The following is a 26,603-nucleotide window of genomic DNA, read 5'->3' on the forward strand; positions in this document are numbered from 1 at the left end:
AGCGGCAAGAGCGCCGGAAGTGCTGTCCGCGAGGGCGGGGACACCGAGCCGCTGTTGCTGGGTGACGGCGCTGCCGCTCCCGCCGCTGCTGCTGTCCTCCAAACTGTGCCTGCAGCGGGCCCCTTCCCCGCAGCTCTATGCACTGCTCTATGTAACGCGAGTGCGTTGAAAAGAAGAGTGAAGCGGCAGTAACTCTCTCACGCGTGAAAGTCCCCCCAAAAGTACCGAATGTCCTATTGCTGTCTAGCATTAAGTTGCAGAAATATTTCGTAGAGTGCCAGGCTGGAAGGGACCTCAAGGCTCATGTGGTCCAACCATTCTTGACCAGAGCAGCATCCAGGTCCAGCACCCTGTCCAGCTGAATCTGAGCAGTGCCCAGTGTCAGGAAATACCCCACTTCCCTGATTGTCCTCACTGAAAAATCCTCCTGTGTCCAACAGGAACCTCCTCAGGTGTAACCCATATCCCTTACCCCTCACTTTTCCTATATGACTCCTTGTAGAAAGGCAGCCTCCATCTTATCTGTAACTACCGTCTAAATACTGGAACGTGGTAAGAAAGTCATGCCCGAGCTGTTCTTTCTCCAGGCTGAACAAACGCGGTTCTCTCATCCTCTCCACGTACAGCAGCTTCTCGGTCCTTTGTGGCCCTTCTCTGGATCCTCTCCCACCTATCCACATCATTTTTGCACAGCAGGGATGAAAACTGAACACAGCATTCCAGGTGTGGCCTCACGAGTGTTGGGCAGGATGATGACTGTTTGATCTCTGCTGGTGATGCCTGGCTGGTGCAAGCCAGCATTTTGTTGGCTTGCTCTGCAACCACTCACTCATATTGAGCTGCTTGTTCACCAGGACCCCCAGGTCTCGTTTCACAGAACTGCCTCCCAGCTGGGTGGATCCCAGCCTGGGCTGCACTCCCAGATCATGTTTTGCCAAGCGCAAGGCCTTACATTTGTCATGTTGAACCCCACAGGGTTCGTTTAGCCTGCTCTTCCAGCCTATCCTGCTCTTTTTGCAGGGTAGCTCTCCCTTCCACAGCGTCCACTCCCTCACTCGGTTCAGTATCACCTGCAAACTTCAAGAGGATACACTCGATCCCCTAATTCAGATCACTTACAAAGACATTCAAGAGCATCGCACCCAACACTGATCCCTGGGGAACGCCACTTGTGACAGACACGTTGGCAGTCTGAAAAGGAGCCATTTATCACCCTCCTCTGTCACTTTACTGCGCGTCACTAGCCGCGCTCCACTCCCCGGTTCCCGCCCCAGCCCGGCGTGACGCCCCACAGGAAAACTACAACTCCCGGCAGGCGCAGGGGTGCCGGGAGGTTCAACTTCTCGGCACGCTGGGGAGGTTGTGTCTGTTTCCGTTCTCCTGCTCCCCGTGGCTGAAGGGGGAGCGGGTCGTACCATGTGTGCGGCGTTCCCTACCGCGGCGGCCGTTGGAGGAGTCTCGAAGAGAGGCGGCGAGCGCGGGAGCATCACGCCGAGGATGGAGAGTTCCGACGTGGGCGGCCGCCAGCAGGGTCCCATCTGGCACCGCAAGCCCGGCCCGGCGGCACCGCGGGGGTAACGGGCAGGGGCAGGGGACGGCCGGGAGCAGCCAGGGCGCAGTGCCGAGCCGGCGGCAACTGTGACCGTTCCAAACGTTGCGCCGCGGAGGAGGCCAAGGCAGTGGGCATCCCGTGGGAAGGGGGCGGCGTGGGCAGGACCAGCCAAAGCCCACCTGCCAGCTTCTGCGGGCTGGAAGCACAGCCCGGAATTGCCCGGTTAGATAACAGGGAGGAACATTCCCACTGACGGTGGAGCAGGTCCCCAAGGAGGCTGTGAAACCTCGGTGCTCAGAGGTGTTCACAGCATAGCTGGACGGATAATGTAGTTTTGGAGGTTTAAATGTACTGAGCAAACTGCCATGAGTGACCTCCCAGAGTTTAATTACAATGTGAAATACTGCGAAAATGCTGTCGGTGCCAAGACGGAGAGCAGCAGTACGAATGCTGCTTTGCAGTGTCTGTATGGCGTTCCACCTGGAGAATCTAGATGTAGTTGTATTAAATCCTGTTTTTACTCTGCGGAGTTAGTTTAGGGGCAAAGGAACTCCTGAAGGGCAGGGAGCAGTGTTGAGGAAGTCCTGGAAAACACTGTGTCTACACTGACAAATACACTTCAGGCTGTGTTCAGAATCAGAAGCAATACTTTGCTTGTGGGTTTTCTTAATGACATTGAAGGCTCTAACATCTCTGAATTTTAATTACAATGTACCATAGCTTAGCATCTTTTAATTTTCATTTTTATGGCACTTCCTTTTTATTACAGATAAGAACAAGCTTAACAGAATCAGGTGCAAATAGTTTTGTCTCTAGCCTGTGTCACAGCTGCATAGCCCTTCCTTGTCTTCCAATCACTGAATGTTAGGGGTTGGAAGAGACCTTCAGAGATCATTGAGTCCATCCCCCATGGCCAAGCCTAGGGCAGGCTGCACAGGAGTTTTGAAAGTCTCCAGAGGAGACTCCACAACTTCTCTGGACAGCCTGTTCTAGTACTCTGATACCCTCACCATAAATGTCTCCTCATGCTGAGGTGGAACCTCCTGGGTTCTGGCTTGCATCCATTGTTCCTTGCCCTATCATTGGGCACGACCGAAAAGAGGCTGGCACCTTCATCTTGCCATCCACCCCTCAGATATTTATAGACATTTATAAGATCCCTTCTCCAGCCTGAACAGCCACAGGTCTCTCAGTCTTTCTTCATAGGAGAGATGTTCAAGTCTCAACAATCATCTGCGTAGCTTTCTGCTGAACTATCTCCAGCAGATCCCTGTCTGTCTTCAATCAGGGAGCCCATAAGCGAGCACAGTATTCCAGGTGTGGTCTCACCAGGGTGTAGCAGAGGGGGAGGGGAACTTTCCTGGACCTGATGGACTCGTACTTTTGTAACGTACACCTAAAACTGCATGCAAGTTCAGGGCTGCATGTTCTGCTCCCTTAGAAACTGGTGTCTTGAGTAGCTATCAGCATGTAATGTAGCCATGATCATAGCAGTCTGCAAGTGCCCTGCAGTCTTTAATCAGCCTGGTAATATTCTATCCACTTTTAGATGTGACTCTGAATTTACATCTAAATGATGGTAAAAAATAATTGATTCGCTCAGCATGTTCCAATGTATTGCATGTTCCTGTGTGGCCTGTGCTAAGTGGTTCTTTGCAGGTGTCGATGATCTCTGGAGGTCCCCTCCGATCCCTCACGTTCTATGGTTCTATGATTCAGTGTTAGCCAAAAGGTCCAGGGATAGCAGATCCCTCAAAGCTTAATGTCTTGCCTCCTGAAAAAGCTTTTCTCTTAAAACATAGCCTGCACGTGGGTTTTAGTTTTGCATCTGGCTCCATTTTATGCTCACAGCACACTACAAAGATAGAATGTGAAAAAAACAGTCACTTTTGTTCCATACTATCTCAGTGAATAATGGTAAAAATAGCTTTCTTTATGCTTCTGAAGATGGTGGAAAGAAGCAGTATTAAAAGTGATTTCCCTTCACCTCTAATTTGGTTCCTTACACTAATTCATAGCTTCACCATTTTCTAGCGTGTTTCTTAATGGGAATAATGAAGAGCAAAGTTGCATCCTGAGTGCTGAATTGGGCTTTCAGACACATTGGTAGATGAAACACCAGCATACACGTTAGTGTTATGCATTAATAACATCAATGAAAAGCCACATAAAAGGATTGTGAATGGTGGATTTCCCCTGTCTGCTTTACACTCCCCTAACTACCTTCCGAGACGGTAAATTGCTTCCTTTGTTTTATTACATTAGAAATAGATGGGGTTTATGGAAGAAGTTTTTTTTTCATAGTACACTATGAATGATTAGAATTGTAAAACCAGAAGCTAAGAGCATTTTCATTCTAGGAGTTGGAGAAACACATGATGATAATAACATTATTCTAAGCATGCCTGTTTTGCTTGTTTTTTTACAGAGTTATAGTAAACATAATTCATAGTGTCAAAGGATACCATTCAAAGACCATACATTTTCTGAATGTGGCTTTTGACAGCTCTGGAGATTCTCTACTCGCTGGAGACCACCAAGGCAATATTTATGTTTTTGACTTGAATAGAAACAGGTAAGAATATTTGTATCAAGGCATTGTCTTGACATCCATAACATTCAGGAGCATGGAACTTGCCTGGACAGCATGCCACAGGTCTGGATTTAACCCTCAGTTTTCCATGAATGTAGTTTGCTGAGAGATGAAGCTACAGTGTGGCTCCTTAAGTATTGTTTTATTAGTTCAGCTGCTTCGAAAGATCAGAAGTTTGTAGCTCAAAACCAAACAGACAGCAATTTAATAGAAATTAAATACTACCACAGTTGATTATTCTTTGGGCAGTACCAATCACTTAATATGAGCCATGTTATTCCAATAAATTAGAGCTGGTATTGTCACTTGTAGAGATGCATTCATCTGTCTTTTTACACACCTGAGTCTTAAAATATGAGTGCTCTTTTTTATATATGGGATCAAAGAAATGATGAGAAATCTATTTGCTCTCTTCTGCTGAGTTATTTTTTTCTCAGTGAAATATACTGAAACCTATTGAAGTTACCACTTTGCTTGACATGAGGAACCAAAGTTTCTTAACACAAGGTGAATGTGTATTTTTAAATAGGTTCAACCTCGTCCAGCGCACAATGCAGGCTTGCACTGCTTTGGCATTTAATCTCCGCAGAAGGACAGAATTCCTTGTGGCTTTAGCAGATTATTCCATTAAGTGCTTTGATACAGGTAAGGAGAAATTTAAAGGCTTACTTTCTGGATTGCAATGAAAAGCTATACAACTTTTCACTTCTTTTGTATTTTCTTTGTAATGGAAATCTTGTTGTGTATTTCATGGCATCTGGCCATAAGAGTTTGTGCCCAAGTGGGTTGCAGTCCTGTGGGCAGGTGAAACTTTGTTGCAGATTCTTGCCCCCACTAAGTCATGCAGGCATCTACTTCAGTGAAGTCTAGCACAGAATCACAATTATATATATATTACCTTTTTTTAAAGCAGTTCTGTACATGTTTGCTTAGAGTGAGGTGCCCTATGCAAAATCAAACCAAAATCAGTTCTCAGTATGTTGGTTTGCAACTCAAACAGTTATTAACTGTTGATAGTGAAATATTTAAGCCAAATGCCAATATGCACTAAAAGGATTGTCAGTACTTCTGAGCAAGCAAATAAATTTTTATCATTGTTCAAAAGTAATATTTAAAATTGATTTCACAGGCCAACTGTGTGTCTCTGTCTTGATCAGAAGTTAAATGGTGAAAAGCATTGACAGTTCATTGACCTATCAGAAAGTGCAGTTGTGACATTTCACATCATCTGGATTTAAATCTTTTTTTTAAAAGCCATAGGAATCACCTGCAGTTTTAGAGTTTGAGTTTGATATTATTAGTGAAGATTGTAATGTAACACACTCTTTTGAAAAATAGAGGTGTCAGGGTTGAGATCTGGAATCCTCTATGCTCTTTCTTCTCCTTTCAACTGAGGTAAGACCAAACAGATTTTGGTTGCACTTGTCAAAATCCTAATTGTTCTGTGGAGTCTTTATGTGGTGCTATTTCCAGATGCCAAGCTATCAATACTGAAGAATGTTTTAAAATATAGATGTCATTCGTGTAAGTCAGTACTGGATGAACTATCCTTAGAGGTTTGTTAGGTAATGTTGCATCCTCTCCTTTAGAAGCCACACTCTCGAATTCTGTGTCATCCTCCCAAGTGACAGCAGCTTTTGCACTCAGCTGTCTGTAAGCACAGCAGAAATTTTGACTTTATGAGCTGCTTTATAGCCATTTCTCATATTCGATGCCACAGCAGTAGGTCAGCTGGAACCACCCCATGGGCTGTCAGGCAAATGACCCAATGTAAATAGTGTAATTGCCACAAATAGAGTTTGGTTACTGAGGGATTAGTGGTAGTGCAGTCATAAGGGAGACAATGTAGTCAGAGGATCCACTTCTTTGGCATGCAATACACAGCATAAAAATGTTTTGGACTCTACAAAAAATAATGAGGTGTGCTTTCTGACTGTGCCTTTCTATAGTCATAGCCTAGTGTCATTCAACCTTTCTTCCTTACACCTGTAAATAGGTATTGCCCCCAAGTAAAAACAAGTGGAGAATTCTAACTGGAACATTTAATCTCAGCTTCTAGCGATTGCTGCAGATGTTCACATCAGTTAATTCATTAGTCTGTGAGGTGTGCTGAACTTAATTGATCACAATGTTCATGACTTTTGAAAACTAATTCTTAGGTTAGATTAAGCAAGTCTGTACAAACTGACTTTCTGTGTAGAGCCAAGAAGAGCCTAGGAAATTTGTTACTTAGAGATGAGGAGCTGCTTATGTTTCTTTAAGGTATAATAACTATATAAAGACAGCTAACTTTGTTTCATGTTTGTTGGGATAAATGGTGATATACTGGGTATGTTTAAAAGTCTCTTTCACAGCATCCTTTTCAATCTTTTCATCATCTCCTGCAGAAACCAAAGAGCTAGTTAGTTGGATGAGGGGACATGATTCTTCAGTGTCATCCATCTCTGTCCATGGCTCGGGCAGGTATGCCATCACTACATCTGCTGATACAGCACAACTGTGGGACCTGGACACCTTTCAAAGAAAAAGAAAGCTGAATGTTCGCCAGTCTGTGGGCATACAGAAGGTGAGTAAAGAGCAGTTAGTGAAGGGCAAGCAAGAGTACATCAACAGGAGTAATGCCACAAGTACTTCAAAGTATTTCTTTAAATACAGATTAATCTTTTTGGTGTTCTTTGGACATTTCTGCTTAATTGTCATCCTGTCACATCATCCACGCCACTGGAATCATGACTCAATAGTTGCAGAGAGCTGCTGGGCATTTTTTAAGGAGCTTTCATATATAAAGATACTCAAAACTTAGTTAGATATGACCTTTACTAAGCAAATTTTTTCCTACCAGTCAGAGCCATCTTCTAGACTGACCTTTGTTTAACCTGAAGGTGGGCTCAGAGGAACTCTAGAGATCAATTTAAATGTGGATGATAGTTCAAGTTTAGGGTGTTGTTAGAAAAACAGTTTTGTTGTCATAATGGTAGCTTCAGACAGTCACCACCTACCCTGTTCAGCTGCCTGTTCCAAAGCTGCTTCTCCTATACACAGTAAGCTGAGAAGTAACTCAGCAAAATGAAATTGCTGCTTTTCAGCCTAGTGGTTTCTTTGCTCTGGTTTGCTCCACAGGCACTTATACTGGAACAACACAGGAGATGAGAAGGATGACACGTTTGTGTCAGGGAGTGGTTTAAATAGGTGTTACATGGTTTGAAACAAATCTGCCTGCGCCACCAAATGTCAAATTTTGGCATAAGTACTACAGAATGTATTGATGCAGTGCCTGGGCATAACTTGCATGTGTGCTGCCCTGCAGTGAATAGCCTTAGAAACACCACTTCAAGTTTTCATCAGGATGGTCACTAGAAAGTCATGCTGATTTTGCAAAGAATAAGGCCACTCCTTTGGGTGTCTTCACCGTGGTCTAGGTCAGGCAGAAATTTTGTCAGCTTGAAATAGTCACCTAGCAATTACTTTGGAAGATGATGCATAAATGTTTGTTTGTTTTATTAAAACTGCTGTGTAGTGCATGTTGCTAGAATAATTATCATGTTTTCCTTCCAGAGATGGCTGCATTTCTTTACTGAATAAGATATGTCAGCTGCTCAGCATCTTGCTTTGTGTAGACTATGTGTTAATGGCTTCGTATTAATAGGTGGAATTTGGTAGGATCAGGATGTTACAGTATGGAAGCAACCTTTAAATCCAAATAGTAGTGACTATGGTTGCATGAATAAATCACTGTTTGGAAATCAAGAGCCTGCACTGTTGGTTTGGCTGTGCCATTCCTGATAGGATTTTATGCAACTAATCAAATCTATCTGGATTTCACTTTCCTGTCTTTAGAACAGAGAGAATGCCATGATTTAAGATGTACAGACAAGTGCTTTATTAAACTACAGCCCTGACATTCACTGTCCAAGGCTGGATTCTTGCTTGCTGTCTTGAGCCATTGTAGTAGTGTCACACCAATCTCTGTGATGTATTTTTTGTTGCCTCTTAAGCCCATTTGCACTCCAACATACACTGTCTTTTAAGTTGGTATGGAGCAAAGCTAGTTAAAAAGACAGACTGAGCTGCACACTGTAAGACTAGCAGATGAAAAATGAGAAAAGAACTAAGAGAAGACATCTATAATGACTCTTTTCAAAGCATCACTGCTTATTCAACAGCTGCTTGTGACCACTGGTATTTTTCTGGGGCAAAGCAGAAAATGAGGAACTGTTCAGTGCTCCAGTTTACTAAAATTTACACTTCATCTCTCTGCATGATAGGCATCTGCTCTCAATTCATTGTCTAGATTTCCTCAGGGTTCCTGAATGAGGAAAACCATCTCAGTCTGTCTGAAGATAAATGACTTCAGTAAATGAGGTGCCTCTTTCCCCAGAGGTAACTTTTGCTCTCTATCAAGTGAATAAATTGGTCTGAACATCCAACTTTCATCCACTAATATTCAGCAAGGAGAATCCCATCCCATGTACCCAGACTTACAGATTTTCAAGGCCCCATGAGACCTTTCAGACTGAAACTCTGAACTTTGTAACACTGACTGTTAATCTCAGCCTGTGAGTACTTCAGGTAGTCCCTCCAATGTTCAGCTACTAGAAGACATTTTCAGTTTAAGCTTCAAAATTACAGGTACAGGCAATTTGCTGAACCTTCGTATGCTGTTGCCAAAATAGAACCTCTGATCTAAACCAATGATTTATCATTAAACAAGGATGCATCTAAAGACATCCAAAAATGTAAATAATCCAAATATTTTCCTTAGTGAAAAAGATTACAGATGCTCAGAATAATTGAAAAAATACATTTACATGCTTTTTGCTTTTATCTTTATTCACCCTCAGAGTAGAATCTGCATTTCATAGTTGGAGAATACATTGGAGAATACATTGCTAAACTTTATATTTACTTGGTTTTTAAGTCTAAAGGTGCTTCCTAGAGTGCCTTTGGAGGCTCTTGGTACTGTTTGAATGCTGGAATTAGTTTTTAGAAGATGAGACAAGCAGTTGCTGACTGAGCAGCTCTAGGTCATGTCTTCCATCCCTTCCTCCTCCTAGGTTCATGTTCCCCCTGTGTATGTCATGTTCTCTCTGACACTCATCAGAAACCTTCACAAGGTGGTTTAGCAGTCATAGAAATAACACAGATAATGACTTGTGTCATTTCAGTGAGGTAAACCAGCTTAGCAGAGAGGACAAGTTCTGAACTAGCACAAGGGGGAGTGAGCCTGCTTGGGCTGTAACAGGAAGGAGTCCTGCTGCTTGTGGGATGTAAGCCTTGCAGTGCAGCTGCATGGCATAGTTGCAGTAATAGCTATGCTGTCATGGTTCCTTGCTGTGTTTTATTTTGCCAGGCACTGTGGCCCAATTTAAGGCCACCCTTGACAACACAGTCCATCATTTTTCTTTTCCATATTCTTTCAGGTTTTTTTTCTTCCATTGAGTAACACCATCATCAGCTGTTTCAAAGATAATTCTGTTTTTGCATGGGAATTTGATACTCTTCACTGTAAATACCAGTTGCCAACTCCTGTAGAAGGTTCTGTATTACTTTATAAAGTCTTTGCAGTGACCAGGTAAATTTGTATTTTTTAACCATTCTGAAGGCAGACCACAAAGAATGTAGCTTTAAAGCAGTTTTTCTTTCTTTATTTGTAATGTATTGTGGATGTACTGAGCTGTATAGTATGATGGCTTTTGAACTCTGTTGCAACTGATACTTTCAGCAAGGATCAATTGCAGGATTTATTACAGTCCCATAGCAGTTGAAACAAAGTAAGTTGATTGTTAATGACCCCCAAAATAAGGTTTAATTATGTCCTTTACAGAAGCAAATATTATTATTTAGAAGCTATTTTGTTCATTCAGGAGAGTGTGACAAGAATAATGGCAGATTCCAGTTATTTGAGGGCATAGAAGTAAATGTACAATCTCTCCCTATTTAGCTAATACTCCCTTAAATTATAGTATTCTGATGAGAACTTTACCTCATCTGTGATCCAGAGATGGCCGGATTTTTGTAGCTGGTGGAAAATCAAATCATCTTCACTTATGGTGTTTGGAATCAAAGCAGTTGGTAAGAATAATCCAGATGCCTGCAAAAGTACGAGCTGTCCGTCATCTGGAATTCCTCCCTGACAGCTTTGATGGAGGCTCCAATCAGGTCAGTTTTTAACAGAGCTTAAGGCTGGAGTGGTTGGTTGATTCAACACATACGCTTGAAGGCTTTTATGTGACACTGGGGATATGGGCCCATTCCACTCGAAAGGAATGTTGCCATGCAAAATGTTTGTTTAATTGCTCTTTTGGCTCATTGGCATGTCATTGCTGAATTGGGTATTCCTCTTTGGTTTACACTGACGGTATTAACTGATGCATCCTTTTAACTCCTAGGTTCTTGGAGTGTTAAGTCAAGATAATATTATGAGATTTATCAACATAGAAACGTGCAAACTTCTTTTTGACATTGGTAGTCATGAAGAGGGAATTAGTACAGCAGCAATTAGCCCCAATGGACGATATATTGCATCAGTAATGGAAAATGGTAGCCTTAATTTATACAGTGTCCAAGCTTTGACTCAAGAAGGAAATAAGGTAGAGTATTTTACATTTCCAAAACCTGCAATAAATCCCATTAAAGTTGATACTTGTCTACATAACTTTTGTATCAGCAGTAGTTTGCAGACATCTGTTGGAGTGCCATATTTAACATTACAAGTAAAGAAAATATGCTTCATATAGTTCTCTTCATAGTTACTTCAGCCTGTCAGGTAATGTGATGGGTATTAGATATATTTATCACTGTGTTTCTGGTGTTGGGAGGAGCAGGAGATGGTATTTGTTTTATAGCAGTGTGTATAGAGCAGCTTATTTTTGTAATGAGATTTGAGGGAGATGGAAACAGCCTAATTTCACTGATTCTGTCCCATTTCCTACAGGAAATATTTTGTAACTAATGGTCTCTTAAACTGCAGGAATGAATGATGTTTTTGTAATTGTGATTTTATTCATCTTACTGTGTTATTGGGTGCCAGCATCCATCATTATGGCACAATCATACTCCTAATCCTTCCTGAAAAAACAAGCATTCTAAATACTAGTTCTTATTTTATTAATTTATTAATGGGAGTCAGATTTCTAAATCCAGAATTCCAGGTATCTTTAATCACCATGTCTTTGAAGTAAGCAGTAACCAGATAATGACTGAGTTGGAGCTGAGGAAGGATGTGTAAAGGTGTCACACATACATTCCATCTGCACTTTTGTTGCCGGTTTGACTTGAACTGGGTTGTCCACTTAGTTACTTGCTTTCCCAATCTCCACCGAGTTAATACCTCCCTGACACTGAAGACTAATTAAAGTTTGTAAAGGTCTTTTGTCTTCTTTTTAACTGGTGCTGTAGAAATGCAAAATATTTTACTGACATTGTGAGACATGCTGAAGTAAATAATCTGGACAGTACATTATACACATGTATACTGTGCCAAGTATATTTTAGTGTCTGCTAAACAAGGAAAGAACATGGTGTTTGAGTTGGTTTGGAACCTTCTTACAGCCTTTCTAGTTTATTTCAGCAGTTTTATTCACTGGCATAATTATTTAGGAGTATGCAGTCTATATATATTTATATCATAAATGTTTCTACTTGCTATGGATATCAAGCTCAGAAATATGGCATATAAAATAAATTTCAAATTATAGTGTTATTTAATCTCCTACAAGATGCTAACTGCGTTCTTTTCACTTAATATTAGCTTCTGCCACCCACATTCAAAGTAGTAGAAGATTGGTCCAAGTGCACACCAGAGGCAAACAAACTGGCAATGAGAGTGACTTCAGGAAGGCCAGAGCAGCCTTGGAAATCCAAAGGAACCAAAATTCAAACCAGATTGATAAAAGTGCAAGCAACCACATCACTTGAAAATAAAGAGGTAGAAAGAAGTTGCAAATATTTTGTTCCCCAGTCTTTCAAATTCAGATTTCTTTGCAAAAAAATTATTTGGGCACTTTTAAGGTCAGGCACTGATTCACTTTGATGTTTGAGCAGGAAAGGGATTGAGACAGTTTAGTGCTATTTCCTCTCTCTGTTTGGTTCATTCTCCTGGAACAGGCTTCCCAGAGAGGTTGTGGAGTCTCCTTCTCTGGAGACTTTCAAGGCCTGTCTGGATGCATTCCTCTGTGACCTGAGCTAGATTATGGTCCTGCTCTGGCAGGGGGGTTGGATTCATTAATCTCTTTGGGTCCCTTCTAACCCCCGACATCCTGTGATCTTGTATTACATGACACAGGCAGAGCTGCTTACAGCTTGGGGTACCTCTGAATTTGTTCAGGCAATTCATCACATGTTTGGATGTTGCTAGATCAGATCTACTTCCCTGCTACCAAACTGGGACATGAAATGTCTGTCTAAAAGGGGCTTGCTTTTTCTATTTCAATTATTTATAAGCTGCATTAATGTGATATTTATTTCTTTACTGTCATCACTATGCCTTCTTCTCTCTCTTATCTTGCATCTTACACATATCTGTGTGTACAGACATGTGTATGCACACATCTTTATCTATGCCTGTGTTTATTATCCTGTAACACTGATGACAACACGATCTGTCATCATCCTTTATGCTTTGACCATACCCATGATTTAATAGTATATGGTTATCGTCAGTTATGGTCTGCTCTGCTTCTGACTGAAAGCAGCAGCAGCTGTTCTTTGAGTTCAGTAGAAGATGAATGAGCTTTTGAATTGTCTTTTTTATTGTTGAAATACCGAGGATTATGTAACAGCACTACACATTATTTTACTGTTTTCAGATGTTAGTAACTTCAGTATTTAGCTACTATCAGCAGTCGAAGTGCAAAGAAAGAGATTGTGAGAGATAAATGCTTACATTAGTTGTTGGTCCCCTGTTCTATAGAACGAATTGCCAGGCGGATTGAACAAGGAACGTCTGCAGGCCTTGTTGAAAGGATTTGGAGAATATCCAGCAAAGTACAGGTGTGTTTGTGTGCATGTTCATGCTTGCACTAAATGAAATTGTTTGTGTTTACTGGCCGGTGAAAGAGAAGTTGCTTGACTAAGTCTGCATTTTAATTGCAGGATGTTTGTTTGGCGTTCCTTATTACAGCTTCCTGAAAACCACTTAGCCTTCAGCAGCTTAATAGATAAAGGTACACACAGTGCATATGTGAACATTCAAAAAGAGTATCCCATCAAAAGTAGGAAACTGCTGAGAGTTTTACAGAGGTAAAACATATATATTGATATTTATTTTCTATTTTTTAAATTTTCATATAGTAATATGAAATTTATCCAATAGCTGGAATCAGCTGCAAGAAAAATTCTAAAATGAAATAGTGGTGCCCTCATGCAGTTCTGCTTTTGTAACTGTTATAATCCTGCAGCTATTTTGAAGTTTACAAACTTTTTCTGTTGTGGTTCTAAAATGCATATTATGTTTTTCTTTGGTATTGGATCGATGTTGTCTACTTACTCGTTTGTCTTTGCATACAGGACGTTATCAGCTCTAGCTCACTGGTCTTCTATCTTTGCTGAGACACCTTATATTCCTTTGCTAGCATTCCCATTTGTAAAATTATTCCAGAACAACCAGCTCATCTGCTTTGAAGTTGTTGCTACAGTAGTAGGTAAGCAACGATTTAAAAAAACTTGGATCTGCTGCAACTTGTTTCAGCTTTCCCATGCAAAAGAGCTTTTCCTGTTGAAATGAATGAGGTATTTCCTAAGAGGTCACCAGGCTCCCTGTTAGAGGTGTTGCTGGGAATTAATATATAGCAACTGTATGCTTAAAACAAAATCTTACTCATAAGTAAAACAAGATATTCGACTTCCTTTTGCAGTGTTTTTAGCAAAGAGTTTGCAGTTTATCTGTAAAGCTTAATCAGCAAAACTAAATTATAACTACCGAAGTCTGAGACTGGGGGAAAATAGTCACAGACACATGCATCCTCAGCCACTACAAGTCAAAAAGGAACGATCTCTTTCAAGGTTTTACTGTGTTTAGTTTTCCTAAGCATGTGGTGACTCAGAATTAGACATTTGGCTGGAAGCTGCCTATGGCTGTCTTCTGAAGAAACATTCTGAATTGAAGTGCTTTACACTTAAATTAATTGTTACAGCTGCTGCTAAGTCTGTAGACGATACGTGCTGCCAAGCATACATGCCCATTTCACAAACACATGCTGTTAGTAAATAAGTATCCAAGTTTGCAGAACTTACTCTTGCTGTGTTAAAAATTACTTGATACAGGCTGCAGTTTTCAAGAGACAGAAATACCGGGTTAAGTGTTCCCATCTGTCTCCAACCACTTAGTCCTACAGCACACAGGCTTATTTTATTTTTGAGCTAGATTAGTTCCCTACTCTGGTTCACAGTGTACTGACACAAACACTTACGCCAGTGCTGCTGGAGGAGCAGTGGACTGTGGGAATGGCTTAGGAATAAGTGTTAAGAAGGAGGACAGATAGGAATGTCTAAAATAGATTTTGCTGCCTAAGGCCACTTGTTAAAATCATAGCCTTTATAACCAAACCTTAAGGTTGTCAAGAGTCTGTCACTGGATTGCAGTGGATTTTGTTGTGGTTTGTTGTTTTTTTCTCTTTCAGTAAATTTTTGTCAGCACTGGTTTGAGTATTTTCCAAATCCTCCAGTTAACATTCTTAGTATGATGGAAAATGTTTTGGCACATCATGACAAAGAACTACTTGAGCATTTAATAAAACACAGTGTGACTTCACAGGTAATGTTCTATCCACCTTTTGTATATAAAATGTCACTGCAGTGAATGATAGTGCACTAGTCTTTTATTTTGACATAATTCTTCTTGGAGGGAGTTTTCATTAAATAGCAGTGAATGATATGGGAGTGTAAAGAATGTATCATTGCCTCTCTGCAGCTTTTCCCTCTCCATAATCATAAATCTTACATACATGCTGCTGTAGTTCTTAAAAGTCCTTTGCTTTCAAGTCCATGTTGCTTGAAAATCCATTAATCAAATTATAAATGTACTGTTTGGGGGGGGAGGGGTTTGAACATAGGTGTGATGACTTCATTTTGTAACCCTTGTTTATCTTTAAGGATAATTTTAGTTTCACAAGTCTAACCAGAAGGTTTAGACATCCATATAATCACCCCATATCAATTTTGTATATTAATATGAAATAAAATATGAATGTTGTATGTTAATAGCGATTGATTAAACTTATTCCATTTTGTTCTTTATTCCTTCATAAATCAATAGATTCTTGGTATAAAGCAAGAAATTTTTGTCTTATTTCTTTAAAAGGCATGGTAAAATTGTACTAATGGATTATATTTTGTCAATTTTCCTAAACAATGTAGGTTTATGCATGGCCTCTTCTAGAAACATTGTTCTCTGAGGTTCTAACAAGAGAGGAATGGCTGAAAGTCTTTGACAATATCTTTTCCAACCACCCTTCATACTTTCTGATGATTGTTGTTGCCTATATTATATGTTCCAGAGCTTCTTTGCTTCGCTGTAATAAAACAGTGGATTTTGAGGTAAACACCTTCAGACTGAACACAGTCATGTGAAAATGTGTCTACAGAGAAGTATAAAACATTGTATCTGTTGTTAGGGGGGTTAGAAGATGTTTCCACATTTCTGTATTATTGCATATTTCTGAACATCATCTAGTACCTGGCAAATACACAATAGATAAGTAAAATATTGAGCAGTTCCCTGCAGTTTCATATAGCAAGATGTTTAAAAGCTTTCATAAGCTTTCTCATGCCTCCAAAATAATTTTGTAAATGTCAATAGTTCATCAACCACAGAATAGTTCTGCCTCTGTTCTGGGGATCTAACAGGTACTTCTGCCTGTGGAGACAAGATCCAGTCATTCTGCCATATTGTTTCATTATTTTGCTTTCAGATTCACAAAGTGAGGCATGATTATTTGATGTTCTCTGCAGCTAGATTCAAATATTTCCTTATGTTTAACTTCCCATGGGAGAAAGAGTTTTTCTTACATGAAAACATCTCTGTAGGCAAATAAATAGTTCCACATTGAAAATGTGTTTGTAAGCAGTCAGTCTGGCAGCTAACATTATTGCTACATTTAATAATAACCAATGTAAAGAGTTTCTTGGTGAATAAGATACTTAACAGAAAGAATGGTCTTTCAAGAAGAGGAAACTCCAAGCTTGATGTTTGCACATGAGAAGTTTATCCAGTGGTAGGAGTGTCTGTGCAGGAAGTTGAACACTAAATTCACACCTAGCTTTCTAGGTCCCTTACACAACTGCCATTTGAAGAGAAGGAAGCAGAACACACTTGTGTAAGTCGAAGACATTTGGATCAAGTCATTTGATTTGGTAATATTTTAATACCTGTAGGGCTAATTTAGTAATCCCTTTTAAAATCCACTTTTGGAATATAGAGTTGGTAATTTCCCTAACTATTCCCAAATAAGTATATTAAAAACTTGCTTAATCTTTTGTGGAATGTAAATGGAAGCATGTCTCTTACAGTATTTCTTCCACCATCGTAACAACCTGGCCATTGACGTTATGATTAAGAAAGCTTATCATCTCATGGAGGCTACACCACTAGATATCCATCCACAACATATGCTTGATGACTTCATACCACTTACAAAAGGACAGTACCCTGTATTTAACAAATATCCCAAGTTCATTGTGGATTATCAAACTCGGGAACGGGAAAGGATCAGACAGGATGAAATTGAATACTTACGAGAGAGGTATTGATGGGGAAGGTGAAGTCAGTATCAAACTGGGAAGGACAGGTTGACACAGTTGTTATTTCCTGCTCAAACGTGTAAGATGGAGAAGAGACACGAGAAAATTCAGGAAGATGGTTTTTAAATGGCTGCTGAAGTTTAAACGTTACTTGGTTTGACACACTTTTAAGTTAAATTGGTCATTTTGTCTCAAATAAAAAAAGCTTGTTAATTTGCAGAAAATATTGGGCCACAAGTCTTCAAACCTGAAAGCCAAAACCAAACTGAAGTTGGGCCTTCTAGTGTCCAACTTTGTGACAGACCAGGAGCTCTCAGCTCATTGAAATCAGATGTACCCTGATGCTGAGACCCTTCTATAAACAAGTTTTTTTCCAAGAATATGAGGAGGAAGATGCCTGCACTCATCTGAAATGCCCTGTTGCCTGTGCTAGCACTGCAACTCTTTCTCATGTACTTTATCAGTACATAAAGGGGGTGCCGTACTCTTTCCTGTCAGTGCATTTTGGAAGGTCTTTGCTAGTATAGTCATCAGTTTCTAAGTAACCAAGTTGTGTCTTGATGCTTGGCTTCAATTATTAACATGTTTTCCTTCCACTTAGACAAATAGCACATGAACTGGAAGCTAAAGCACAGGAACGGAAAGCAGAAGATGAAGCCTGGTATCGGAAGCAGGAATTACTTCAAGAAGCTGAAGAACAGAGGCGGAAAATGCTGTTAGAAGAAGAAGAGAAGCTGACAGAACAGAGGCAGAGGTATTACAACATAAGAAGCATTAGAGGCCTGACTGCTGCATCCCACTGTTACATTTTTAACCATGAGTAAAGGAGCAATGACCACTAATTTGTATAAATTGTAATGTGGGGACCACAGTTTGGTGGGTCAGAGTTTGGTGTTGGAATGAAGTGATCTGGGTTGTGTTACTCCTTGTCTGAGGGAATACAGCAGATTACAGGCCAAGTCACTTCATAGTTTTGTCTCAGCTCCCAGTTATTTGTCTGATCTCTTCAGACTGTGAAGGCTCTTAAGCAGTCAATTGCTGTGTGTTTGCATGCTAAGACTTCAGAATTGTACTGCAGGCAGACCCACACTACCAATACAAGATTCACTTACAGTATCAGTGACTGCACATTCCTGTATTTCTAGTGGTATTACAAAAAAAAACAACAAACTGCTTTGTCTATCAGTTGCTGAGCAACGAGTTGTGATAGCACTGAAGCTGAATTGTCGCTTTGTGGATTTTGGAGCCATGGAAATTTAAGAGAATTTCAACATCTCCTTAGGTTTCACATCACCTACAAGTAATTCCAGAATCATTTAAGTTGGAAAAGATCCTTAGAATCATCAAGTCAGCAGTTAATGCTATCAACTCCACCACTGAACCACATGCCACATCTTCTCATGCATCTCTCTAACCCCCAGAGCAATCTGTCTTTTAAGAAAGAGAGCCGTAAGCCTTTCTTTGCAAACTAGTTCTTGAGTTTGTGGGTTTGTTCATTGAAAGAGTTTGTTATTTTCCAAATACACTTAGGACTGATTTTGTGCAGAAAGAGGTTCCAGGGCACTGACAGTAGTTCTAAGGAACAGTTTCCAGTTCTGAATGATTGAAATAGTAAACTAATAAATTAAAATAGTAAACTATTAAAGTAGAACAGGAACAGAGCACAGGACTTCAAAGATTCCTTGGGTTCGTTGCCATGAGAGGATGTTTATGTGTCTGAATATAATGCAAACCATACAAGAATGAAAGCAACTGCCCTAAAGTTTTTGAGTTAGAGATTAGATTGTAATAGTTAATGGATAACTGCAGTTCAAGTTTGTGCTCTTTGGTATCAGTCTCTTGTATATACAAGTCCCCTTCTTTCTGTTTGTCTTGACTTTGAAGATTGGCTGCTGCAAGAAGAGAATTGAAAGTGAAAGAACTACAATTTCTCGAGGCTTCAAGGCGGCGTTTTCTGAAATACCAGCAAGATCAGCGTCAAATGCAACTGAAACGCCTTGATGATGAAATTGCAAGAAAGGCTGAGTATTGATCAAGCAATTTTCCCCCTTGAAGGTTTATTAGTGAAAACAAACAAGGAAACAATGTATAAGTAAAATTTCAGCTGATGTACTGCAGCTTGAGAGCCCAGAGGTGTATTTATCATTAGATGAACTGTTCTAAGTGGTGAATGCATAATTTAACAGATTTATTTGATACTTACTATCTTCCACTGACTAGCTTCAACTGCTGAAATTCCTGAGAAAAGCCAGATTAATCTGTGTATTGGCAGTGTTGAAAAATGCTTCTCAGAGCATTGTGAATTCTCAGCTGCCTGAGAGCTGGATGTCCAGGTTGCAAATTAACTCTTCCATTGATTGAGAGGCTCTGCAGCAGCCTCTGGGCAGGCCTGGCTCTGCTCCCTTGTTACTACCCTAGCTCTGCTTCCTTGTTACTACCTTAGGCACTGTGCCATGCAGTTACTGAGAATGGAAGCTTTTGAAGCTCATAGGCACAAATTTAGTCTTGGCTAAGCTATTTCTCATGTCTCAGCACCACACTTTGCAGACTGCAGTACAACTGTATGTTTGTTTCTACAATCAAGGCACTGTATAATTCCTTAGCTCCAGCTCAGCACAGGATCTGCCAAGTGCAAAGTGGCAACTTCCCTAGCTGTGTACCATTGTCCACAGCACTCTGGATTCAATTCAGAGCTGCATCTGATAGGTTATTGGTGCTAGATCAAGCCTGAGATTTCCCTAACATGCTTAGTTAGATGCAAAACAATTCCTGTGTCTTTTCTCCACCTTGCCTGTACTTTTGAGATGTAATGCTTTCTGTCATTCATGGTATGACAAAAAGTTAACTAGAATTCAGAAGCAGGGTGTGGCTTGGAGTTTTGAACATTCTTCTTGGGGGTTTTTGGGAATTTTTAATGGTTTAGGGCAGAAGAATTTCTCCTTTATGTTCATATGTTTCTCTTCTCCTGAAGGCATCTATGAGAGAGCAGGAAGCAGCTGCTACTCTTCAAGATGTAGAAGTACAATGGATGGAACTTGAATCGCAAAGGCAGCTTTTTGAACAGGTAATTACTAGGGGGGAACAGCAGAGCTGTTTATATTTAATGATTCTCAGATTTGGTTATGTTCATTCAACCATACTTTGTGAGGAAAACATGTGTGTCCCTTTTTCTCCCTTCTCCAATACTTCTTTTTCAAATAAACCCTTGTTACTAGAAGCATTAGAAGAACTCACTGCTTGCTGGAAGAAAATACATCCCCTGCATTTCATTCTTCTCATTTGCAAAGGTATCATGTGATTGCTGTACAGTTTAGCTGTGTGCTCCACTGGTTGAGAGAAGGCAAAGAATATGTAAATAAGAAATAAGTCTTTAACAAGATGTTACTCATCCCAGAAACTCCCACCTTTTCCTTTGTGATACCAGATAGATCTATGTTTTCTGGTGAGAACAGTATAGCAGATTAATACAGTTGATGAAAAGAATGTCTAATTGCCAACAACATCATTAAGCAAGGAGTGGATGCTTCATGGGGAATTCCCAGTTCTTTTCTCAAATGGCCAACTTAGAAGGCTCACTATTCAGTAATAAACTTTGAATCAAAAATACTATTTAAAGTTAAATATTATTATACATTACTGAAAAGCAAGGCTGCCAACAGAAGGCTTTTGTAATGTCCAGTTTGGATAGAAATTGTAAGGTGTTTAGAAATCTTGGCTACGTGTTCCCATCTTGCCTAAGTGCAAACCTGATGGAATGCAAGCAGCAGTAGGCATCCAGATAGCTAACCCGTACTTGGAAGCATGTGTCTGCCTATGTTTGGCTTGCTAAAGCTTTTGGCTGTATGCTTTCTTTTAGCATTTATTTATTAATTACACAGCCAAATGTATTGTGGCCACATAACACAAATCAGGCTAAGCTCATTTTGGTACACATGAAAACAGTTGTTGAAGGGAAGTAACTCTGCAGTGACCATCCTCTTTAGGCTAGAAAGGTAGCAATTTTTTCTTTACCTAAGCATATATGGCTGCTCCCAAGAGTCTGTGCAGACAACTTTCCCTGCCATGCCCTGAACTGACTGTTGCACTGCCCTCAGTGAGGGGCTATATTCAAGCTCAGAAGGCTGTGTATGTTAACTTTCCTTCAGTACCCTGCTGATACAGCTCAATAGATTCCCACAGGCCTGGCAAAGAGTTATGTCTCCTCTGGAAGTGTGTAGATATGCCTTGATGAATGTGGAAAAAAAGATGGTGAGAGTTAAAATTCCATTTCTAGATCCACTGCTGATTCCTGCAACTTTTGCAAATCACCTGTGCATTCAAGCTGCAGATGTGTTCATTACAAGTCCCTGTACCATGCAACATGATTTATATTTGTGAAACGTTTTGAGATTTCGGCTAAAATATGCCATAAAAGTGCAGAATATTTTCATGATTAATCAGTTTAAGTTGGAATTCTGCTTTTATGCTCCACTATAACCCAGGGAATGGAATTACATCAGTGTCAACCTCCAAGACTACTGTAATGACTCAAGTGGGAGATATGTGGATATATTCAAATACTAGTTTAATTAAATTTTAATAAATGTTAAGGAGAAAATTACAAATGTGGGTTAGTAGCTTAGCAACAAGAATTTGTTTGTATGTTGGGCAGCGTCTAATCAAAGATCAAGAGGCAGTCACAAAGGAAATCAAAGAAGAGGTGGATGCCCATCAAAGAAGGGTGGATCTGGAAGACCATCTGGTTCAACGATTGATGGACATAGAGAGAGAAGAAAAACAGAAAGCTCAGATAGTAAGATGATTGGATCTTAATGTGTTTTGGGGAGTTAGTATACTAACTAGTACACGTAATACTAGTTATTAGTATTTTAACTGCAGTTAACTACATCAAGTTAATATTTTCCAAGGAAGTCTAATTTATATGTACTTCTCTGAATAGAGTAAAATGGTATGTTTGAAGTCTGGAGGCTTTAAAAAAATCTGACTAAAGTGTCCAAACAGCTGTGTAACACTGAAATTCTCTGGGCCTGCCACAGGTATCAATTCTGCTTCTCAGAATTTAGACTCAAAAATGCTTTTCAGAATAAGTCATCCTTATGTGAAGGAATATGTTTTATTTGTAAGCATAATAAAATAGAAAGTAAGCCTCAAAGGAACTTTCAGTTGGTAGTACTTGGCAGGAAATTCTGCTGTAGAAACTGCCTTCTAGATCACAGTAATGAATGTGTGTAGCTTCGCAGTAGGAATTGTTCAGATTTTCAAACCCAGAACGTGTAACTGCACAGTTGGAAAAATAGTTGCAGCTAACCCACTGTCCATATGCTTGGCATCTGCATTTATATTTTGTCTAGAAATAAACATATGGGTCTGGATTTTTGTAAACAGCCTTGGATTTTTAGAAGCAGATGGATGTGGGTGGAAGTATTGGCTTCCAGGTATCAATCTTATGTTAATTGCACCTGTATTAAATCCTCAAAATCACAGAGAGGGTTGAGGTTGATGCTTCTTCATTCCAAAAGATTAAAAAAAAAAACAAACAACAAACAAACCCACAAACCAAAAAATAAAACAAAATAAAAGACCCTCAGTAAGGGAAAGAGTAAGAAGGATGAAGAAGCAGCAGAAAAAAGCCCTGAAAGATGAGGCAGCCTGCCGTAATGAATGGAGTGGCAGCGCAGGTAGAGTTCCCCAGCAGGGACATGTAATAGTGCTACTGGAGAACACTTTGGTTCATCTTACCTTATCTGTACGTAAGGCTGTGTACTTGAAATAGAGCAAATGGATTTCTGCTAAGAAAGGTATTTCATTAGGTGGCTGAAGAAAATTTAGCCAAAGCAGAGCAGAAATGCATTGACGCTGACTGGAGGTTGCAAGCGTTGCGTAAGCTAAGAAGTGATGATCAGGATCGTGAGAAGCGTTATGAAGAGATAGCCAAGGTTCTGCATGACAACAGGGTGAAAGAGGCTGGACTGCTGAATGCTATGAGAGAAGCAGAAGAAAAGAAGGTATTTGCATGATTTCTTTTTCTAAGGGAGACTGACACAAGCGTATCTTTTGCCCATAATGTGATAGAACATGAAACTGAAAGGTACTGAAGAAAGAAATAGGTTGTTAGAAATCACCATTCCTGTTTTGTCTGGAAGTTTCCAGAAGCACTAGAACAATGTGGTGAGGATAATTTAGGTCTAGGAAAGCATATTCCCAGATCTGTGTCTTTTTTAACTCTGATTCAAGACTTTTACCTTTCTCCAGGTGTATTAAGGAGAAGCTTTTCTAAAAGAAACATTCACTCAGCTTATTAACATCTATTTTGATTGAAGGGTAAAGTGCAATCTGTAATAATCCAGGTAGTTTTACTGGTTGCTTTTTTCCTTGCAACACATTTGTTGAAGACACATTTGATATCTCTGTTGCACAGTGGGAAGGAGTTACACAGAAAAAAACTCAACTGGAGGAAGAGCAGAAGGCTGCTGCTGCTGCAGATGAGCACCGGAAGCAGTTTTTAGAAGACACAATGTGGGACACATTAGAACTGGCTGAAAAGCTGCAAAGAAAAGAAGCCTATTTTGGTGAGCATGTAGATAATGCAGTTCTCTCGTAAGGATGTCAACATGGATTTTGGCATGAAGCATTCTACAACTGAATGCAAAGTGTCCTATATTAGGGATAAACTTAAGCTCAACTCCTTTATGTAAGTACTTTTGGACAATACTGGTTCATGAAACTAATCAGTATCTCAGGCTGGGTTTGGAAAAGAATCTTGGTTTGATGTCTATCAGATGCAGCAATAAAAATGGCATTTTTTGTAATGCTCTGTGTATGTTTTTACAGATTTCCCCTTTTCCCCCATCTCTGCATGACCCACACAAGATTAGAGATTAGTTACTAAGATTAGGCGATTAGTATTGCTTTGGGCAAACATTTTCAGTCCGTGTCCTTATTTACCTAATGTTTTTAATAAGGACTAATTTGCAACTGCAAATTATTAAAATGGTTGTCTATTTCTAAAACTGCAAGTATGAGTAGTGATATTCCACATGATCTTAGTGGCCCGTTTGTCAGAAGATTAATTATATAGGAAGAAGGAGCACATGGGGAGCTGTAATTTCTTAAAATTAAATGCAGTGATGCATAGCTTTGACCCAGAGAGTAGAAACATTGACCTCTAATTCTGAGCAAATTGTACTTGCCATTAGATGGAGTGAGTGATTGTTCCAGTTTTGCTTCATGGGGAAAAACTGTTTCATCTCAAGCTAGAAAAAATCACTAGAAATCAAACCACTTTCAGTTTACAAAGAATTGTTCTCTCCATTTTCAGCAGAGAGACTGTGTGATGTAAAGGCCAGACGTGCACAGAGCAGGGTAGAACCGCAGCAGGTGCCAAGGTCTGGAAACGTCTGCTTCAATGATTTGTCTGCATCAGAGTCATCATCACACGGTAAACTTCTAAGTTAGGACCATCCTTTCTTTCACATTTCATTTCAGAAGCGTTACTGGAACACCTCATTGTGCAACTGAGTTGCAACCTACCAGTTGTGTAGGTGTTTAGTGGATAGTAAACCAGTTTACTGTTGTATTCTATTTCACCCCTGCAAAAATGTCTTCACTACCAGTGGCAGCACAGGTAGGAAGCGCCTAAAGCATCACATTATTGGCACAGTCATATTAAACCTTAGCCTAGTTTAATCCAATTTTGACCTGCCTGGCCTGGATCAGCAATAGTGTGGCCAGCAGGACAAGGGAGGTTATTCCTCCCCTGTACTCAACGCTGGCCAGGCCACACCTTGAGTGTCCAGTTCTGGGCCACTCAATTCAAGAGAGATGTTGAGATACTGGAAAATGTCCAGAGGAAGGGCAACGAAGCTGGTGAGAGGCCTGAAGCACAGCCCTATGAGGAGAGGCTGAGGGAGCTGGGGATGTTTAGTCTGGAGAAGAGGAGGCTCAGGGCTGACCTCATTGCTCTCTACAGCTACCTGAAGGGAGGTTGTAGTCAGGTGGGGGTTAGTCTCTTCTCCCAGGCAACCAGCAACAGAACAAGGGGGCACAGCCTCAAGTTGTACCAGGGGAGGTATAGGCTGGATGTCAGGAGGAAGTTCTTGCCATAGAGAGTGATTGGCATTGGAATGGGCTGCCCCGGGAGGTAGTGGAGTCGCCGTCCCTGGAGGTGTTCAAGAAAAGACTGGATGGGGCACTTACTGCCATGGTCTAGTTTAGCTATGCTTTTTCTGTTTTCATAATTATGGATGATTGGAATGGGTTAAGATGTAAAACTGTCTTTCACCAAAATCTTACTGAGAGTTAGAGTCAGGAGATAGTCTGCAGTCCTGGGCTGTCCTGGCCCTTACATCCAGCAAAAGCATATTTTAAAATCATCAGTGCTTAATGCATTTTAAGTACAAAACCCTGCACACAAGGGGGAAACACCTAGCTATGGACCTGCTGTAGGAGTTTGTCAGTATCTGACCTTTTCATAACAAAGCATGGGCACCGCTTTCCAAGAACTTGTGTTTACAGGTCTTAGGGCTGCCTTATGTACACTGGTACTGGTAACATATCTCATTTCTATGCCAGAGAGCTGTTTTCCAGTAGGCATTCATAGTGTTTGTTTATGGAAAACCATAACGGCCCAGTTTCTTGCTTTTAAGTGTCTTTAGGCAGAAGAAGAGAAGAACTGGCATGCCAAGAGCGGGAGCTGATGGCAGAAGTCAGACGGCTCAGACAAAAACTTACCTCACAGGCTCGAACTAAACATCCTCCCTTCCCAGCTACAAAGTGGACACCTTGAGATGATTTGCTCTGGACCTCAGTTATACTTTCAAATTACGGATCAGTGAAATGTTAAACATGTACAGTGTGATAGAGGACTGATCACAGATTGTTTATTATATTACTCTGAAAGTGATTTTCTAATAATACCAAAATGCTAGCTAGAAAAATGTGTTTGTAACCCTCTCATTGTTTTGTTAGGAACTATAATGCTATTTTTACTTGTAAAATAAACTCACTTTTTACCATTAAGCGATTACACTTGAAATATTTGTGTGCTTTATTTGTTTAGGTGGATGTCGTTACCTGCAGAAACAAACTGCTGTGAAAATATTGGTTTGTCAGTGATGTATAAGTGGATTCTACAAGTTGCAGCAGGGAAATTTGCAGTTGGAGGGGAAAAAAACCTTTCCATTCTGAGCCAGACCCTGAAAACAAGGCCCAGAGGGACTGTGGAACCTCTGTTGCTGGAGATATATATTATTGTTAAACATATTAGCAAGTTATTTTACTTTCCCTTACTTTAACACCACATCATCTTGTAGCCAGTATAAAGCAGCCTATCAGCATGAAAAACAAAAGTGTAGCATTCATAGTGATTACACACAATACCTAGGCAGGAGTATGTTTGGCTGTGTAAAAGTATGAGGACCTGGAACTTAATTTGCTTGGTTTCCCAAGGCATTCTGCTGATGCTTTTTGGGGCAGCAGTATTGGAGCAGGGCTGCTCATGGTGCCGTGTCGGTGCCAAAGCACCTTGCAGGGGGCAGACCTAGGCAATAACGCTAAACAACAACTCCTTGTCACCTGGGGCTAAAAGCAGCCTCCCTCTTTCTCATTAAATTATTCAGCGACCTCAGTGTGCAGCAGTACTTTGTGTCCTCGCATTAGCATTTTCTGCATCTGAACCAGAAACAGACACACTAGTAGCGAGTGGGGATCCACTGAAATCTT

General features: G+C 40.4%; 1 protein-coding gene across 2 annotated transcripts; it reads left to right on the plus strand.

The window, feature by feature from the left end:
* Positions 1-1,350: 1,350 nt before the first annotated feature.
* On the plus strand, positions 1,351-25,917 carry TBC1D31 (TBC1 domain family member 31). 2 transcript variants are annotated; one of them, XM_064154228.1, is made up of 22 exons: positions 1,351-1,574; positions 3,981-4,127; positions 4,675-4,790; positions 6,533-6,711; positions 9,566-9,717; positions 10,145-10,304; positions 10,535-10,735; positions 11,896-12,072; positions 13,057-13,136; positions 13,239-13,385; positions 13,653-13,786; positions 14,765-14,898; positions 15,501-15,680; positions 16,653-16,885; positions 17,485-17,637; positions 18,768-18,903; positions 19,855-19,947; positions 21,535-21,675; positions 22,694-22,888; positions 23,302-23,452; positions 24,202-24,321; positions 25,538-25,917. In XM_064154228.1, exons 1-22 carry the CDS (start codon positions 1,417-1,419, stop codon positions 25,666-25,668), a joined length of 3,318 nt encoding a protein of 1,105 aa, XP_064010298.1. In that variant the 5' UTR covers positions 1,351-1,416; the 3' UTR covers positions 25,669-25,917. The 2 variants fall into 2 exon arrangements, with proteins under 2 accessions (XP_064010298.1, XP_064010297.1); XM_064154227.1 differs by having other exon boundaries at positions 1,353-1,574; positions 25,529-25,917.
* The last annotated feature ends 686 nt before the right edge of the window (positions 25,918-26,603 follow it).

This window comes from Pogoniulus pusillus, chromosome 14, assembly GCF_015220805.1.
Source record: "Pogoniulus pusillus isolate bPogPus1 chromosome 14, bPogPus1.pri, whole genome shotgun sequence".
Lineage (NCBI taxonomy): Eukaryota > Metazoa > Chordata > Aves > Piciformes > Lybiidae > Pogoniulus > Pogoniulus pusillus.